The 18,446-nt window shown below is 48.2% G+C and overlaps 1 protein-coding gene across 1 annotated transcript; it reads right to left on the bottom strand.

The window, feature by feature from the left end:
* Positions 1-6: 6 nt before the first annotated feature.
* Positions 7-3,478, bottom strand: RASSF10 (Ras association domain family member 10). Its single transcript, XM_006746212.3, has one exon. It carries the CDS (start codon positions 3,275-3,277, stop codon positions 1,781-1,783), a length of 1,497 nt encoding a protein of 498 aa, XP_006746275.2. The 5' UTR covers positions 3,278-3,478; the 3' UTR covers positions 7-1,780.
* Between the last annotated feature and the right edge of the window lie 14,968 nt (positions 3,479-18,446).

Below are 18,446 nucleotides of genomic sequence, written 5' to 3' on the forward strand. Positions count from 1 at the left end.
GAGGAGGGTTGTCCCCAAAAAGGACATAGCTCAAATGGTTTGAGGGGGTCAGGTGGGCAGGTCCCCGTTAGCAACAAGCAGACAGAGAATCTCTCAAAGGAAAGAAATTTCTTGATAAAGCAAGACCTTTTAAGTTATCTTCACATGTGGTGTTGAAACTGGAGCCAGCCCCTCCATGGTTAAGCTGATACCAGGCTTCTGCAGCAGGCTGGTACCACACACACACCCCATTGTTAATACCTCCTCAGGACAGATTAGATCCCACATTCCTCAGAAGTCCTGAGCTCCAGAGGGAACAGGGCCAACAGGCTCCTTCCACGGGGCAACAACTAGCTACAACTGATAACTTTTCATTGAAATAACTGGAACAATTACACTGGGTCCCCACCAGGGCTCCATCACCAGCTATTAAGAGAGAGGGGTTGCACTCGTATCTCTGGGTGTGTGCAAAGGCATGAGCCAGACAAGAATAATTCAAGTCACCTTTAAGCTCACTTTTCTATGCATTTATCTGTGGCTACATGCCCTGGTTAATCAAATTGCTCACCCAAGGTGTACTAGTAGATTGTTTTATTTTACGTTTTCTTTTGGGGGCCTTATCTAGTAAACGTTGATATTTGCACTCTCAATTTAGGCTTGGACAAGTAACTAATTAATCTCTGACCAAAGCTACTGAAGTTAGACTTGGGTTGGGGTAAAAATACCTTGAGGTCATGGTTGGTTTTAATCATATAGCTTAGTTCAAAAGCTGAACACTAACAAAGATCTTTGCTTTCAAGTCTCCGTTTCAACCAGAGTGCTCATTAGATAGCAACTTTAGTTGCACTTCACTTGAATTCTGCAACTTCCCTTTTATTTTTCTTGGAGTAACAGTGATTCAGTGGATGAAGCGACAACATGAATGAAAAGAAAGGACAGCAGAGGTCCCTTTGCAGGGGCAAATCCCAAAGGGTCTCGATTAAACAGTAACCAGGGATTATGTCTGCCAGGCTTCTCTATCTCAAAAGTGTTATGTTTGGCTTTTGTAATAATAAAAGGTTATTTTAGGGAAAGGATTCTATTTTAACACATACTGTATTTGCAAGGAGGAAATGCAGGGTTAGACCTCCACACAGCTCAGCCTTTGAAAGAAATTAAAAGATGAGCAGTTTAGCAGAGGGGTAATTCCCCAGTCTGCAGGAAGGTAAAGAGCCAGGATTTGGGTGCCTGCGGGTTTTATCAGAGATGTAAGTAAGGCTGAGACCAACACCAGCACTCCTCTTTGGCTAGTTTTAACACGTTCACAGTCACAATTAACATTCAAGGAATTTCCTTTTCATCCAAGAGTTTCTTTCAAAAGCACTTTACGCCGCAAACTAAAGTTCTAGCTGCCATCAGTCTTTCCCATACAGAAGATTGCTGAAATCTTCATAATACTTTTTTTCTTTTCTTTTTTTTTTTTTTTGAAAATGGGTTCGGACCACGTCAGTTTCCCTGGGGCTTTTGTTTTCCAGGACAGGTGGTTCTCACCACCTCCCTCCTTCCTTCCCCAGAAAGAGCTTGGAATGGAGACCTGGCCTCCCTGTCCCGCACCCCTCTATACTCACTGGGGAACCAGAGGAGCGCCCTCGCAGGACCGGTGTCCCCAGCTCCCCCGCCCCCGCCCGCCCGGTGGGAGCGCTGCTACCTGGCAGGGCTCCCCGGCCCACCCCCAGCCTGGTTTCAAGTCCCTGAGCCGGCCATGCCAGTGCTTTCTGCGAGGAAGGGAGAAGGATCGTCCCCCTCTCCCACCCTGCTCCTCTTACACAAGAGATTCGCACACAGGCACTGAGTCCGAGTCCTGGCTGTGCATAGAGCTCAGCCCGGTATCCGAGTCCTCGTCGTTGCCAGGACAGCTCTTGGCCAGTCCGCGGGCCTGATCCACCCACACCTCGGCGCAGCCCTGGGGCCGGGGTTCCCGGGAGGGTCCGCCAGAGCCGAGAGTCCCATCGGGCGCTACCGTCAGCTCCAACGTGTGCAAAGTCTGGAGAAGGCCCTGCAGCTCGCACTCCTTGCTGTCCCACTGCTGCTGGCTGTAATCCAAATCCAACTTGACGGCCTCCAGGTCCGTGTTGAGCCGGAGCCCGATGTACAGGCTGGTGCTGAGCTGCGTCCTGACCCGCTCCTGCTCCAGCAGCAGCTCGCCGTCGAGGCCGCCGTCAGGCTCCAGGGGCTCCTCCCGCGCCGCGAGCTCCTCCTGGCGCCTCCGCATCCACCTCTGGTTCAGCTCCTCCTGAATCTCGGCTGAGAGGCGCTCGAGCAACTCCTCCTGCTGGGCTCGCTGCTCCTGCAGGCGCAGCAGGTCGTCGCACCGCCGGGCCAGCTCCTCCAGCGCGGCCGCCTGCGCCTCGCCGTCCAGGGGAGCCGCAGCCGCCTCCGGCTCCTCTCCCGGGCTGGGCCCGTCGACCTCGATGCCGGCGCCCACCAAGTAAGTGTCCTGCACGTAGTTGACTCCGTGTCGCCGCACGCGGTCCAGGTGCACCTTGGCCTCATAGCGATCGATCTCGCGATCCAGCTCCCGGAGCCGCTGCACCTGCTGACGGATGGTGTGGTCCTGTGAGAGCACCAAATGCACCAGCGTCTCCATGCGCTCCACCGCTGCGCTCTCCGCGGCCCGCGGCGAAGACGAGCACGACGAGGCGGTGGACGACGAAGCGGACGAACAGGGCGACGACGGCTGCTGCTGGCGCCGCCGGTTGAGCTTGGCCAGCTTGCGGAAGGCCTTGCGCACCACCCGCCGCTGCTTCTCCTGGGTCAGAGCCAGGCTGGGCCGCGCCGGGACCCCCCGGGCCGAGCAGGGGCGCTCGCGACTGAGTACCACGCGCGCCTCGGCGCTGCGGGGGCCCGCGTTGGGTAGTGACGCCTCGCTGCGCACCAGCACGAAGCGCACATTCTCTTGCTCGTCGCCCCAGGCGGCCCAGAGGCGCAAGATGCGCGTCTTGTTCGGCAGGATGCGCTCAAAGCCCCGCCACTTCTCCACGATGCAATAGCACTGCGGGGGCCCGCACAGCATGCCTTGCGGCAGCGCCTCGCCGTCGTCCTCGTCGTCCTCGTCCAGGAGTTCCCGCAGCTCCTCCCGGCCTGGCGAGTCGCCGGCCGCCCCCCGCCGCCGGCCCCGCCGCTGCCTCCGTCGCCGCCGGCAGCCGTCCTCCAACAGCACCCGCACCACGTCCGAGCAGGTGGTGCGGCGAGAGAGACCAGACACCAGCTTCTCCTCCTGGCAGATCCACACCGAGATCTTCTTCTCCGAAGGATCCATGGCGCAACCGGGACGCAGGTGGCGGGTCGGGCTGGGCCCCGGCGGGGCGGCGGGGGCGGCGGGCAGCCCAGCAGCTCTGCGACGGTTTAGGAGCCTGGGAGCCTCTCCCCGTCAGCACTGGCCCTTCTGCCCGGTTGCGCACGGAACCGGCCGCGGCGCTCGGCCCGGACGGCGCGCTCTCCCGGGGCCGTGCGCCCGGGATCCGGCTCTCGCCTCTCTGGCTTTGCCCAAGGTTCCCGGGGCCTCCAGGCTTTGCTCCTCCCCACGTGGCTCCTCCCCCGCCCGCCCCCAGCGCCCAGAACTGCGGCCGGAGCGCGGGAGGCGCAGCGCCCAGAGCCGCCCCTCGCAGCCTCGCCGCTCCCCGAGCGCCCAGTCCAAGCCCTCTCGCCTCTCTCCCGCTGCCCGCGGCGGGAATCTCGGCCCCTTCCGCGGACGCGCCGCACGGTTTCGCGTCGGCACGAGGGAGGACTCGGAGACCCTGCTGCTCAAGGGCTGGAGCCCGTGCCTAGGCGGGGATCAGCGCTGCGTCTCCCTCGGCCCACTGGCTTCCCTCCTTGCGTGTAGAGCTAGCTGTACGCACCTTGACTTTATCACCTTTCGCGGCACCCCCCCCCCCCCCCCCCCGGTCCTTCAAGGCCGCGCCGTCTGGGGAGTGTCTTTTGCGCAGACGAGGAAACCAAGATGCGCGGCGTCTCTAATAGAGACGCTCCGACCGCATCGCGTGACCTCCAGCTGGGAGCTGTAAGCGCCGCGTGCCTGGAACGCGGAAGGCCTTCCAGCCCTCCTCATCAGGAAGCAGTATTTACACATTTAAGGAGAAGTAGACGGGCCGTGAGCTCCTCGAGCAAGTGTAGAGATGGAGAGGTCTAGGCGTGAGTGGGATCTTCAGAGACCGCTCCAGGTTCCCCGCATGCAGGGTCAATGTCGGTGGCTCCCCACATAGCCTTGGCTTCGCACAGCCTTCTTGGCCGGAGGCGCCTAATTCTAGCAAGATTTCGGGGCCTAAACCCCAGTCACGAGCTCTTTAGGAGAGCCTCCCACCTTCAGGACCGTGGCAGTTTCTGGCATATCCAGTATCCAGATGTGGTCAAGAAGAGAAAAGAAACAAGTTTCACAGCCCCAGAAATCCAAGAGCATGGCGTAAATGAACTTTTTTCATCCTCACATGTTGGTGATGATCGTCTTTTGGTTGCCAGACTTGCCCTCAGCCTGTCCTTGTAAGCACAGGTCTGATAAGGTCCCTCCCTTACTGCAAGACCTTGGATGGCTGCCTTTGCCTCCTGAATAAAGTGCTTTTATTCATTCACTCATGCACTCGGTAAATACTGAGTACCCACTGGCTCCAGACACAGTGCAAGGAGTTCACAGTCTAGGGAAGAGCCCAGCTGAGTAAACGTGACCAACACAGGGTCTCCTGGGCTCTGGTAAGGGAAGTATGAGGTGCTAGGGGGATGCTGGAGTAGTATCTACCCAGCCTGAGAAAGCCAAGGAAGACTCCCCTGGCGAGGTGGCATCTTAGGCAAGGCCAAAATCACCATTTGGGTCAGCCAAAGGAAAAACAGAGGGAAGAGGCAAGCAGCATCCCAGGCAGAAGGAGCAGGATGTGGAAAGGCAGGAAATTGAGAGCATGGCAGTTACTCGAGCTACAGGGAGCTGAAGTGAGAGGAGGGTGGAAGAACAAGCTTGGATGAGTGAACAGGAGCTGGATCAGGAAGGGTCTCTAATACCTTGCATGGGGATTTGAACCTACTCTAAGGGCCATGAGAAGCCATAGAATGTGGATTCTGAGTTCAGACTATCTGAGTGAAAATCTTCGCCCTGTCACTAGCTTGGTAACCTTAGGAAAAGTATTTTGCCTTTCTGAGCTTCAGTTTTTTCACCTGTGAAATGGTGATAATAAAATACCCACCTAGTAGGACTCTTATAAGGATTAGATGCTGAGACCTGGCAAGTCCATGAAGGAAGTTTTGTTGGAGGGTTAGAAACCACGGGATGTATTAGTTTTCCAGTGCTGTGGAACAAATCACCGTAAATTTAGTGGCTTAAAATAACACATGCCTATGAGTTCGTAGTTCTGGAAATCAGAAGTCCAGTATGGCATGGCTGGCTTCGCAGCTCAGGGTCTCCCAAGGCTATAGGCAGGCTGTTGCCTGGCTTGCGTTCTCATGTGGAGGCTCTGGGAGGGAACCCATTTACATGCTCGCTCAGGTTGTTGGTAGAATCCAGTTCCTTGCAGTTGGAGGAGGGAGGTCCCTGTTTCCTTGCTGGCTGGCTGCTGGAGCTCGCTTTCCACTCCTGGAAGCCTTTCTTAGGTCCTTTCTGCATGACCCCCTTCATCTTCAAGCCAGCAACAGCATGTCGAATCCTTCGAAACCTCCCTGGCTTTGAGTATCTGTGACTTGCCCTTTCCTCACTGGAGAAACTCCCTGCCTTTAAAGGGCTCACTTCATTAGGTGGATTCACCTGGATAATTTCCCCGTTTTAAGGTCGACTGATTAGTAGCCTTAACTGTATCTGCAGAATTCCTTGTGCTGCGCAACATAACGTAACATCAGAAACAAAGAGTAACACCAGAAGGATGGAGATCATGGGGCCATCTTAGCCTTCTGCCTACCACAGAATGTAACATCATCTTTTCATTTTGAAAAATCACTCTGTTTGCATTGGACGTGGTGGTGGGGGCGGGGGAGATGAGAGGCAAGGAGGCCCTTTAGAGAACCTGTCATCTCCCTTCAAGAAGGAGGCGGTGGCCTGCTCTGAGCGAAGGGGCAGTGAGAGGACCGGACAAAAGTGAGCACTGTTGGGGAGGCAGGGCTTGGTAACAGATCGAGGCGGATTTCTGTCTCCCTAGCGTGGTATTGAAGGTCTCTGATAGTCTGGCCTAGCCCACTACCCCAATTCCTCCCTCACATGTTTAGATCCCTACCTCCTCCCCCCCCTCACATGTGATGGCTTGAGCTTTGTTATCAGCCACTATCACTACTGGATTTGAAGCTCTACAAAGGTAGGGATCATATCTGTTTTGCTCACTTTTGAATCCTCTGCACTTAGTACAGTGCATGGCACAGTCTAGGTTTTCTCAGTAGCTGTCAAATACATGGATGAACAAATGAATGAATCCTGCATTCTAGCAAGTCAACACCTTCCAGATCTCCTGATCTCCAAATATGTCTGTGCGGCTGCTTGCCACACAGCTCCACTTAGGTGTCCCCCAAACACCCCAAACATCTGTCAAAAAAGATAAGCCAAACCCGAACCTTTCTTCCCGAGCCTGCTCTGCCTCCTGATCCTCTGTCTCAGAGAATTAATGGCCCCACATTCAGCACGCGAGATCTGAAACTGAGGAACACTCTCCATCGCTCACCATTTACCTCCTTTCCTACAAGATATTGAAGTTCTATGAGGTCACGGATTTTCTCTGCTTTTTTCTGCACACAATAGACACTTGGCAAATGTTTGTGGAATGGATGAATGAATGAATAATTGCCTTAGATCAGACCCTCCGTAATTCTTATCTGGAACCTGCACTTTCTTCACTAGTTTCCTTGTCTCTGGTCTTGCCTTTCTCCCGTACCCCCTACTGACCAATGTTGGATGACCCCCATTAACCTCAGCAGAGACTTGGGGTCTGATGTCTGCTCTTCCCCCAGCCTGTCCATTCCAGCAACCCCCTTGTTCATACAGTCCTCTCTGACCCCCTGGCTAATTCCTACCTACCCTCCAAGTTTCAGCTGAATGATCACCTCCTCCTAAAAGTCAACAACATCCTCTCCAAGAAATAATCCAAGCAAAACTGCTTTGGGATGATTAATCCACATCAGTAGGTGGGAATAATTGAATTTATGATACACTTTTGGCAGGAAGAAGACTGGGCTGCAGGGGAGGGTGAAGAGTGAACTTAACATTCAGACTGTGGTCACCTAAACACCTTCATACTCACAGAGAAGATGCCTCCCAGCACATCTTGGATATTCTGCTCTTAATCCTCAGGGTTGCGCTTTCCAGCACGGTAGCCACTGGACATAGGTGGCTGTTGAGCCCTGGAAATGTGGTTATCTGAACTGAGATGTGCTGTGAGTGTAAAATACACATTAGATGTCAAGGACTCAGTACAAAAAGATTTTTAATACCTCATTAATAATATGCTATATTTTTTACTTTTTTAAAAATATTTTATTTATTTGACAGAGAGAGAGAGACAGAGAGAGAGGGAACACAAGCAGGGGGAGTGGGAGAGGGAGAAGCAGGCTTCCCGCCGAGCAGGGAACTTGATGTGGGACTCGATCCCAGGACCCTGGGATCATAACCTGAGCCGAAGGCAGCCGCTTAGCCGACTGAGCCACCCATGTGCCGCCAATAATATGCTATATTGACTCCATGTTAAAATGACACTGTTTTGGAAATATTAGATTAAATCCTTAAAATTAGTTTTCTTGTTTCTTTTTACTGATTCTTTCATGTAGCTACCAGAAATTTAAAAATACTTATGTAGCTCACATTGTATTTCCATTAGACAATGCTGTCTATGGGAAGACCCTCAATCTTGGAGCAGATTGTTTGAGCCTCTCCAGGTGGAGTTACCCTAAGTGTCCTAAACAAAGTGCGTATCTGTCTTGGGTTATGGTCATCTCCAGAGAAAGCCATTGCATACCTTTTCTGGATAGTTGGAAAGTTTCTCTTTGCTTTATGATGTCCCCCAGAAAAGCTTCTTGCTGTCACATAAGCCAGTTCCCTTAGGCAGCCTAAGAAGCCCATTCTTAAGTCCTGCCCTGCAGCTGGATCCTATTGAAAGCACACACTGTTGCTTCCTGGACAGCAGCTCAGCATCCTGCCTCATCTACCAGCCCCAGTGGAAGACGCATAGATTCAGGCAGTGCTCTGATCCAGAAATAGGAGAAAATATACAAAAAGATATTTATAACCTAGGGGAAGCATTCCTAAAAAGGACATTAAAAAGCAAAATTCATAAAACAAGAGCTCAATAAATGTGACCACATCAAAATCTGAAACTTCTGACTGAAAAAATACATGAGGATATCATAAATAAGGGGATAGGTGGCCAACAAACATGAAATAATGGCCAACCAGACCAGAAATCAGGAAAATATAAATTTAAGTAAAACAAGATCCACTTTCTCTGCTGGTAGACCAGCAAAACTTTTTAAATCAATAATAACACTGTTGGCAAAGACAAGGAGATACATTCTCTCATACACCACTGGTGTAAATCAATACATCTATTTTGAGACAATTTGGTCCTATCTATTAAAAATAAAAATAGGCATACCCCATGCCACAGCAATTTCACTTTGTAGTATCTACCTTAGAGAAACATACATATGCCCAGGAGGCATGCATGGGGATGTGTGCACTGTACCATTTTTGTTTTAGCAAAACCATGGATACAATTCAAGTGTCCACCAGTAAGGGATTGCCTGAATGGACAGGGGTCACCCATAGTTTGGAAGGCCTGGCAACAGCTAGAGCCAGTAAAGTAGATTTATATGCACAGGCAATAACAGATCTCTAAGATGTGTTGTTCTGTGCAAAAGGAAAGTTTCAGAGTGATGTATATGCTGGGATCCCATTTCTGTTTAAAGACCATATGCACAAAACACACATACACGTACATAAAACCACACTGTATGTTTTCCAAGGGTACGGGTATCTGGATGTACATGCGTACAGCCAGGTACCAAAGGATATTCACCAACTGAAAGCAGTGGATCTGTCCTGAAGTAGTAAGATATTTGCAGAGGAAGAGGAACAAAGAGGAATTTAGCTTCACCCGTAATGATTTTACAAGAATAATTCAGGGCGCCTGGGTGGCTCAGTCGGTTAAGCGACTGCCTTCGTCTCAGGTCATGATCCTGGAGTCCCGGGATCGAGTCCCGCATCGGGCTCCCTGCTCAGCGGGGGGTCTGCTTCTCCCTCTGACCCTCCTCCCTCTCATGCTCTCTCTATCTCATTCTCTCTGTCTCTCAAATAAATAAAATCTTAAAAAAATAATAAAAATAAAATAAATAAATAAATAAATAAAAAGAATATATAGGGGTGCCTGGGTGGCTCAGTCGGTTAAGCGACTGCCTTCGGCTCAGGTCATGATCCTGGAGTCCCGGGATCGAGTCCCGCATCGGGCTCCCTGCTCGGCGGGGAGTCTGCTTCTCCCTCTGACCCTCCTCCCTCTCGTGCTCTCTCTATCTCATTCTCTCTCTCAAATAAATAAATAAAAAAATCTTTAAAAAAATTAAAAAAAAAAAAGAATAATTCAGCCACATATTACCTAATTATGCAATTACAGTGTGTTTTACTTTTTTTAAGATTTTATTTATTTATTTATTTGAGAGAGAGAGAGAGAGCACAAGCTGAGGGAGAAGCAGGCTCCCCGCTGAGCAGAATGCGGGATGGTGACCTGAGCTGAAGGCAGACACTTAACCAACTGAGCCACCCAGCCATCCCTACAGTGTGTGATTTTAAAAAGTGAAAGGGCTCAGGTTGGATCAGTGAGTTCTGGTTCTCCTTTAGACCTTTTCTTCACCTGCCAGGGTCTCCTGGCTGTGGATGCAGCCCGGGAAATGGTGGCTTCTCTGTTCCCTGTAATCTGAAGGAAGTTATATAACCTACTCGTTTATCTCAAAGGGTCATGAAGATTAAGTGTACTTCTGGGGGCATGTGGGCGGCTCAGTGGGTTAAGCGTCTGCCTTCAGCTCAGGTCATGATCCCAAGGTCCTGGGATCGAGTCCTGTGTCCTCCTCGGGCTCCCTGCTCAGAGGAGAGTCTGCTTTTCCCTCTCCCTCTGCCCCTCTCCCCACTCATGTTCTCGCTCTAATAATAAATAAATAAATAAATAAATAAATAAATAAATATCAAATAAATACATAAAATCTTAAAAAAAAAAGATTATAGGTACTGCTGGCTGAGGAGGAGTCCAGTTGAGCACCTGGTTTAAAGAATGTGCTTCACGCTGGATTTTTTTTGGTCTCTTCTAGGCAAGCTTCTAAGAAGGCAACACAGTAGACCTTCTAAGAAGTTCTCACAGTGGTGGCAGAGCCCTTTGCTAAATGTCCCATTGTTGGATCTCACGGATGGCATGTCATTCAACTCTGGTTTTTTAATCATTTATCGTCCTTACACCTAGGAGAGGTAAGACATAGCGCCCTTGCCCATGAGAAACTGAGACCAAAGGGCAGGGATTGGCCAGTTTCCCAGCTCACAGAGCTCTGTAGGAGCTGGTATTTTGTCTGGAATTTCTACCTGTCCAATCTGTCAGTCACGGTTCATGGCAGCTGTGGAGTACCCCAAACAGGAACTTCCGCCCTTAATTACACTGAGCCGTGTAGAAATGTGACCGGACCCTACCGCCTGAATCAGTTCCTCGCAATGATTAACCACAGAAAAGAATCTGGCAAATTGTGTTTATGGAAATGTGTGGTCGACTTCAAATGCATTGGGGGGAGTCTGGGAACTGCCACACTCCACCAAGGGAACTCATTCCTCACCAGACTGAGCTGGGGCAGAGAAGCTGGTGTCATCCTTGGGGACATGAAGTCAACCAGTCACCTGCTCAGAATTGCCTGTGGTGTTTATTAAAATGCAGATTCCTGGGCTTCTCTCTACCCCTATTGAATTGGTGTCTCTGGAGGCAGGCCCAGGAATTTGCATTTAAAGCTATCCCCCCTGCCCCCAGACACCCGGGTGGCTCAGTGGTTAAGCTTCTGCCTTCGACTCAGGTCATGGGATTGAGCCTCAGCGGGGAGCCTGGTTCTCCCTCTGCCTGCTGCTCCCCCAGCTTGTGGTCTCTCTCTCTGTCTCTCTGACAAATAAATAAACAAAATCTTTAAAAAAAAATAAATAAATAAAACTATCCCCCTGGGGATTCTTATACACACTAGAAGTTGACCCGGACTGCACTAGGAGGAAAAACACAGAGACAAGAATGCGCTTAGCAAGAATGCTCTTTAGCCATCTTGGCTCCAAAGACAGTAATGATATATGAAGGACATACATAACACAATAGGATGTTGGCAACATATGACAGGTGAGAAAGAGATGCCCCTGGGAAGAGGGAGGAAGGATGAAACAGGACAGGGTGGGGGAGGAGCCGCTCATTCACTGTACTCCACAATCTTGTATCTTCGCTGGAAGCCTGTATCTTCAGTTGGAAACCTAGGTTACAAGGTGATAACATAAAAACGTTCAGGTAAGAGAGTCTAAAGTAGCAGTGACTTCAGTCATCTGAAAGACATTCTGGAAGATATTTAGCATTCTTAGTTTTTGTTCCAACAAAACCAGCCTAGTTCCTGATTCACAAATCATCCTGGGAATATATGACTTACAGTCAGAGAGAAGTCTCTTGAGCAAAAAAAGCATGGTTCACTCAATGGTCTGTGACATCACCTTTGAACACTATGTCAAAAGGGGTTTTGTTTGATTAATTTTCATTATCTGTTGTTACCCAATTAATGAAAGGTGATACTATTAATGAGTGTGTGAACGAGACAGTGTCTTCGTTGCTACATCTGAAACATTCCCCAGCCTTTTCACCGTAGAATCGCCCTGACCCAAAGTGGGGCCTTTCTTCATTGTAGAGAGATACACACTCTTTCTCTCCAACCGTCCCAACTCCAAATTATTATGTGTCAGCTGCTCACCAGCCAGGACACAATATGAAGCCTGTGCTTGAGTTACTGCCATTTTATGTGAGCAAAATGCTAGCTTTCTTTTTTCAGTGAAGTCGATTGAGTTGGGAGAAGTTTCAATACCACAGTTCTTGGTTTGAAAGCATGATTGTTTTCGTAGCTGGCATCAATTGCGGAGAACTCGCCAACTCGCTTTAAGAAATAATGTTTAGAAGTAGTTAAAATTTGATTAAATGGAACCTTTGATACAAATAACTTTCAGACAATGAAACTATCTTCACAAGGAGATGTTCCTTTCCCCACTGAGGAAGAAACAGAGACATGTTTCCATTGTCACTGTGGCCTGTCCGGATTGAAAAGGAAGGCTGTGGGATAGATAAGCAAAAATAGGTTACATCTGAGTAACCTAGCAGTCTCTCCCTGCTGGCCGAAGAAGCTCCTCTTTGTCTCACTCCTGAAGCACGGCCTTGTTTTCTTGGATCTGTGCTGAGTTAAACCTGGATTAAACTATGGATCCCTTACACTTGATTTTGTGATTGCAAGACCTACACAGATGCAAACCTAGAACACAATTGAACCCTTAATAGCTTAAATCTCTGTGAACAGGAAAGAAGCTACTTGATCTTCCGAAAGATTGTCTCGTTGCTTTCTCTTTTATATCTATGGATATTTTATATCTGTTGTCAAACTATAAAACGAAATCACTGAATTCTCAGTGAGTATTTGCTACCTTAAATATACATTAAAGAATTTCACAAAACTGTGTCATTAAAAGTATTTGATCCATATGATTCAGAAACTTCATTTCTCAGAATGTGTATATCCAAAAGAATTGAAGACAGGTCTTGAAAAGATCTATTATGCCTATATTCATAGCAGCATTATTTCCATTATTTACATCTGTCCATCGACAGATGATGGATAAACAAAACGTAGTATATACATACAGTTCAGCCTTAAAAAAAGAAGGAAATGCTGACATGCTATAACATGGATGAATTTTGTGAATACTAAGTGAAATAAGCCAGCCATAAAAAAGAAATACTGTATGATTCCACTTATATGAGGTACCTGGAGTAGTCAGATTCATAGAAAGTAGAAGGGTGCTTACCAAGGGGCTGTGGGGGCGGGTATGGGTATGAAGTTTCATTTTGCAAGATGAGAAGAGTTCTGGAGATGAACAGTGGTGAGGATTGCAACACAGTGTGAATGTATTTAATGTCACTGAGCTGTACATTTAAAAATAGTTAAGATAGGAGGGGCTCCTGGGTGGCTCAGTCTGTTGAGCCTCTGACTCTTGGTTTCAGTTCAGGTCATGATCTCATGTGGTGAGATCGAGCCCCTCGTCGGGCTCCAGGCTCAGCGTGGAGTCGGCTTGAGATTCTCTCTGTCCCTCCGCCTCTACTCCTCCCCTGCTCTCAATCTCTCTCTCTCTCTAAAAATAAAATCTTTAAAAAAAAAAGTTAAGAAAGTAAATTTTATGTTATGTACATGTTACCAGAACTAAAAAAAAAAAAAACAATTTTCCTAAGTATTTCAGGTTTTTATGTCAAAGCTCTTACTTATTAAGAGAAACTTCCACTTTTTCAAAACGTAAAATGTTTTCCACATGACTTTCAAAGTGAATACAGTATTTTGTTAATTCCCTGGGTCTTTCAGGAAACGAAATTTCTCATCACTGTTCATTTGAAGAAAGCCTTTGTCTCCCTATTGCTTTCATGCCCTTTCCCCCTGGCTCCAAGTATAGTCAGATTTCTTAGCTATTTGTGGTGATGTGTGGCTTCATTGGCCTGGTCTTTATCAGAAACTGAGGTAGATGGTTGCAAGCTCTGGTAAGCTTGAAAAATGATAGCTGGGTGCTGATCCATCTTTACGTTGAGAAGCCTGTAACTATAAAGCATATTCTTAATAAAGATTAATGTCCTACCTAGTTCACAGAGCTGTGCACAGAACAAATAGCACAAGGCCTGCAGAAGCGCCTGAAGACGGTTGACATGTTATCCTAGTAGATATTTGCTTATTAAGCAGTAGCAAGGACCAGAGCTGAACGGACCCAAAGACATTACTTTTATCTGTTTCCTGGAGTTCTAGGTTTCTAAGCAGGGCTCTTAGGAGCAACAGAAGACAGGGCTTTAAATCCCCACTCCCGTGTCACCGAGTGAAGAAGCTCCATTTGTGTATATGTTGTATATTGGGGTTCTGTTCACCCCCAAAATGTTTGAAATTCACTGGTCACGAAAGTGTGTTGCTTGACTGTGCACCTTTCTTTCTCTCCTTCCTGCTTTCCCACTGTTCCAGTTCCACGTGGGAACCCATGCAGCGGTCCGGAGGCTGAATCCACCCTCAGCCGTGGGAATGGACCTAGTACCACATGACCTAGGCCTGGCCAATCAGCACATTCCATCCCCTGTGGCAGTGATTGGTTCAGGGAGGGTCATGTGACCTCAGTAGCTGTGGTCAGAGTACATCTCAGGACTTCTGCTGGTAACGCCCTTTGGCACAAAGATCTTCCCTTTGCACTGTCCCTGAGTGAGGGCTTGCAGCCCCGGGGAACAGCTGGAAGCCCTTTTACCATCAAAGAGTTGGCCGAGGTCTCACCAAGGAAGCAGAGCCAAGAAATGGTGAGGGGGGAAATTAGTTCCCAGTTAAGGTGTTCGAGCTAGCCCCGAAGCTCTTCAGATCTTCTTGGGCTTTTCAATGACATGAGCCAGTAAGTCCCCTTTATAATTTAAGCCAGTACTTTTCTGTTACCTAGAACCAAAAATATCCTGATACGTCATCCATCCATGTGAGCTGGCCTCTTCATTTTGCAGAGAGGGAAACGGAGTCCCACCGAGGCCACCTGGTGAGTAAGAGGCATGGCCGTCCCGGTCCCAGGCCTTTTCCTTTCTGCTCTTGTAGTCGTTGAAAGCATGTTTGTGATGACTTTGGCAGCAGTGAATATAATGTTAGTTTTCCTTATTACTAAGCACTAATTGGATGTGCTCCAAAGTGCTGGAACTAATTTTTCTCACTTTGGACTTCTGGCAATGAGTCTCATTGCTCTATGGCCACCCCGTGTCTTATGGGTCCTGATGATTCATTAGAAAGAAGAAAGGATCAAGTAGTTGGAACAAGGTGTGGCAACCTCATTGAAGAATTTTATTCAATTTATAGCTAGTTTACCAGCAACTTATGATGCTTTGCCATTTTCTTATAAACTTGACATGTACTTTCACTTCTTGCTCATCATCCCTATTACCATTTCTTAGCTTTCAAAAGCACATCCTCACTGCCTTGTCTTCTTATCTTTGGGGCCTCCTCTACAGCTAGAATTTCCAGAATTTCCAGGCTCTTCCTCTGTAAACTGTGAAAATTGTATCATTTTTATCCGTGCACATCCATTCCTCTCACCCAAACATTGATCTTATTTTTCCTTGGGACTGTGTTATTTATCCCTAACCCTAAAATTACTTAAGAAAATGTTCATTAGGGACGCCTGGGTGGCTCAGCCGGTTAAGCGTCTGCCTTCGGCTCAGGTCATGATCCCAGGGTCCTGGGATCGAGTTCTGCATCGGGCTCCCTGCTCCGCGGGGAGCCTGCTTCTCCCTCTGCCTCTGTCTCTCTCTCTGTCTCTCATGAATAAATAAATAAATAAATAAATAAATAAATAAATAAATAAATAAAATCTTAAAAAAAAAAGAAAATGTTCATTAACTCTTCAAAGAAATGTCTTGTGATGGGGAGAAAAGAGAGAGGAACCCACATTTATTGTGCTAGGAGAGGTCTTTGATGCCTTATAGATATTCTCACAACCATCCAATGAGAAGTAGGTAGTAGTGTCTCAATTTGAAATGAAGAAACTAAGGGGTGAGTTGAAGGGTTAAGATTCAAACCTAGGTGTGTGCAGTTCCAAAGACATTTCCTTTCATTGCTGTATTGGGCTGTAGGCTTTGCCCTCTTTTTTGCCAGCTCCAAATAATACTGACCACTTGGATCTAGTGTTGAGAAGACTGAGGCCTTATCCAGGTCTAGAGGAAAAGACAATAGAGATGTCAAGCTTGTTGAAGGGGAGAGTGACAGCCCACACACCACATATTTCACATCTCTGCATGCCTATGTCACAGCCAGTTCTAGAAGTTTCCCCAGAAGGACAGGTGCACCAGGGAGTCAAACTATAAAGTTTGTAAACTATAATGTATTAAAAGGAAAATGATTTTGCGTGAAGAAAAGTTTGCATTTGAAGTCTGTATCTGAGAAAACTAGAAGTCAGGGAGCTAATCATTGTTGCCTGGAGGCGTAACATGAGTCTGGGCAGGTGAGAAGTTTGGGCCCTTGAATGACCAGTGCACTTTTGTATGGGACATACTGGGGCAGCATGCCAACCTCCTCTCACAGACTGACACTGACACCCTGAAATATGTGACTGTCACCCTCCAGAGTGACTCATTTAGGAGGAACCAGTTCACATACCACTGCGCAGGCTGATTCACAGGGTCTTTCTGTCAGAGCATACAATGTGACACATAAACAGCAGTGACAAACGGTCAACTTCTTTTTCTGAGGAGACAGGGATACCAGGAAAGGAGAGAGGGTATCAAACCAGCAGAAAGAGAAGCCACGTTCTAGCTGCCGCTTTGAAGACATGCTCATCGTGCGTATACCTTAGCTGTGTGTGAGCCAACACCACCGGAAGTAATATGCCAGATGGTTCCAAACATGGTGATCCTCACATGGGGTTATTCAAGATATTCAAAAAGGAAGAGGCTGAATCTGGTGACAGAAGTCATTCCATGGGAGAATGAAGGAATGAGGAAGTGATGTAGTGGAAATTAGTACAAATTATGGATTCAGAAGAGCTGAGCCATATTTGTCTCATTTCCTTATCTGAGGAGTAGCTATGATTTTCAGTTGTCTAGGGAAGAATCTTTTTTTTTTTTTTAAAGATTTTATTTATTTATTTGACAGAGAGAGAGATAGTGAGAGCAGGAACACAAGCAGGGGGAGTGGGAGAGCGAGAAGCAGGCTTCCCGCCGAGCAGGGAGCCTGATGTGGGACTCGATCCCAGGACCCTGGGATCATGACCTGAGCCGAAGGCAGACGCTTAACCATCTGAGCCACCCAGGAGCCCCGGGAAGAATCTTTGTTTGTAAAAGGCAAGGAGGCAGATTTAGGGTTCAGTGAGAGGTGGGGGTATTTGGGGCTGAAGAAAGCCAGTGTAGGAATGATGGGCTTCACCAGAGGACAAGGGGCATTGTCTGAGGGACAGCACTGAGTGTGATTGGGAGGCTGAGCAGTTAGAACTTCTCCATTGGAGCAGACTGGGGGTTTATCTGAACACGAGGGAAGGAGGTCATCCCCAAGAATGCATACCAGTGTGTTTGAAGACAGACTTTAGACAAATTAAAGACCAGGTATTTGCAGAGCGTTTAGTATGATCTCTGGATCCCAGAGCTCTGATTCCCAGCCCTGGCTGTACCCAGAATCACCTGGGAATTTTTCAGACCTACCAGTGCACGGACCCCTCTCTCAGAGATTCGGTTCAATTGTCTGAAGTGGGGCCTGGGTATCAGTATTTTCTTTTTTTTTTTTTTAAAGATTTTATTTATTATTTGACAGAGAGAATGAGAGAGAGAGAGCACATGAGAGGGGGGAGGGTCAGAGGGAGAAGCAGACTCCCTGCCGAGCAGGGAGCCCGATGCGGGACTCGATCCCGGGACTCCGGGATCATGACCTGAGCCGAAGGCAGTCACTCAACCGACTGAGCCACCCAGGCGCCCCATGGGTATCAGTATTTTCAAAAAGCTCTCCAAGTGGCTCTAAGGTTCTATGAACATTAAAAATCTGACTCTATGCGTAAGTCAACATAGGTAAATTTTCAGGATTCCATGGCTAAACTATGAAATTTTGAAGGAACTCAAGAGAGACATTTGGGGATTATTGATCCACACCGTATGCCTCCTTGATTTCTCACCAGTCCCTAGTCTCAGGGCCTGGCAGATTGTCACCACTGTGACAGGGTGACTTCCATCCATGAGAGGGTCCCTAGAGGGGTTGCGAAGTGTACCCAGGGAGCTGTACTGCGTCAGCTCTGAATATGGATGAAATCTCGGTACCTGAGTGGTCTGACACTGTGGAGGAGGAGAAACCACGCTGGAGGGCCTGGGGCAGTGGGAAGAGCAAAGGTTAGGAGTCGAAGTCCTGTCTTTCACTCTTGACTCTGAAACTCCACCATCCTGTAATCCTGGGCAGTGGCTTCACCTCTCTGGGTCGGAGCTCTGTCACCTGTCAACTTCAGTCTTAAATTTGCTGCTACACCCGTGACTCTCTGATTCTAACTCCATTTCTAAGGCCCCTGCCAATTTGAGGTCTCGGGGTCACTTGAGTTTCTGGATTTGGGGGCAAAACGGTGAGGGAAGAGGAAAGTGTAATACGGAAGAAGGCAGAAAAGTGGACAAAGGTTATTTGAGCTTTTAAGAGACATCAACAAAGCAGGGGGAGGGGCCAAAGGAGAGGAAGAGAATCCCAAGCAGAGTCTGCACCCTGCTCAG

The sequence above is a fragment of the Leptonychotes weddellii genome, chromosome 11 (genome assembly GCF_054177405.1).
Source record: "Leptonychotes weddellii isolate Sample4059 chromosome 11, ASM5417740v2, whole genome shotgun sequence".
NCBI classification, from domain to species: domain Eukaryota; kingdom Metazoa; phylum Chordata; class Mammalia; order Carnivora; family Phocidae; genus Leptonychotes; species Leptonychotes weddellii.

Excerpts from the sequence above, each read along its gene's own strand:
- RASSF10 (XM_006746212.3), bottom strand. The coding sequence starts at position 3,277 with ATGGATCCTTCGGAGAAGAAGATCTCGGTGTGGATCTGCCAGGAGGAG.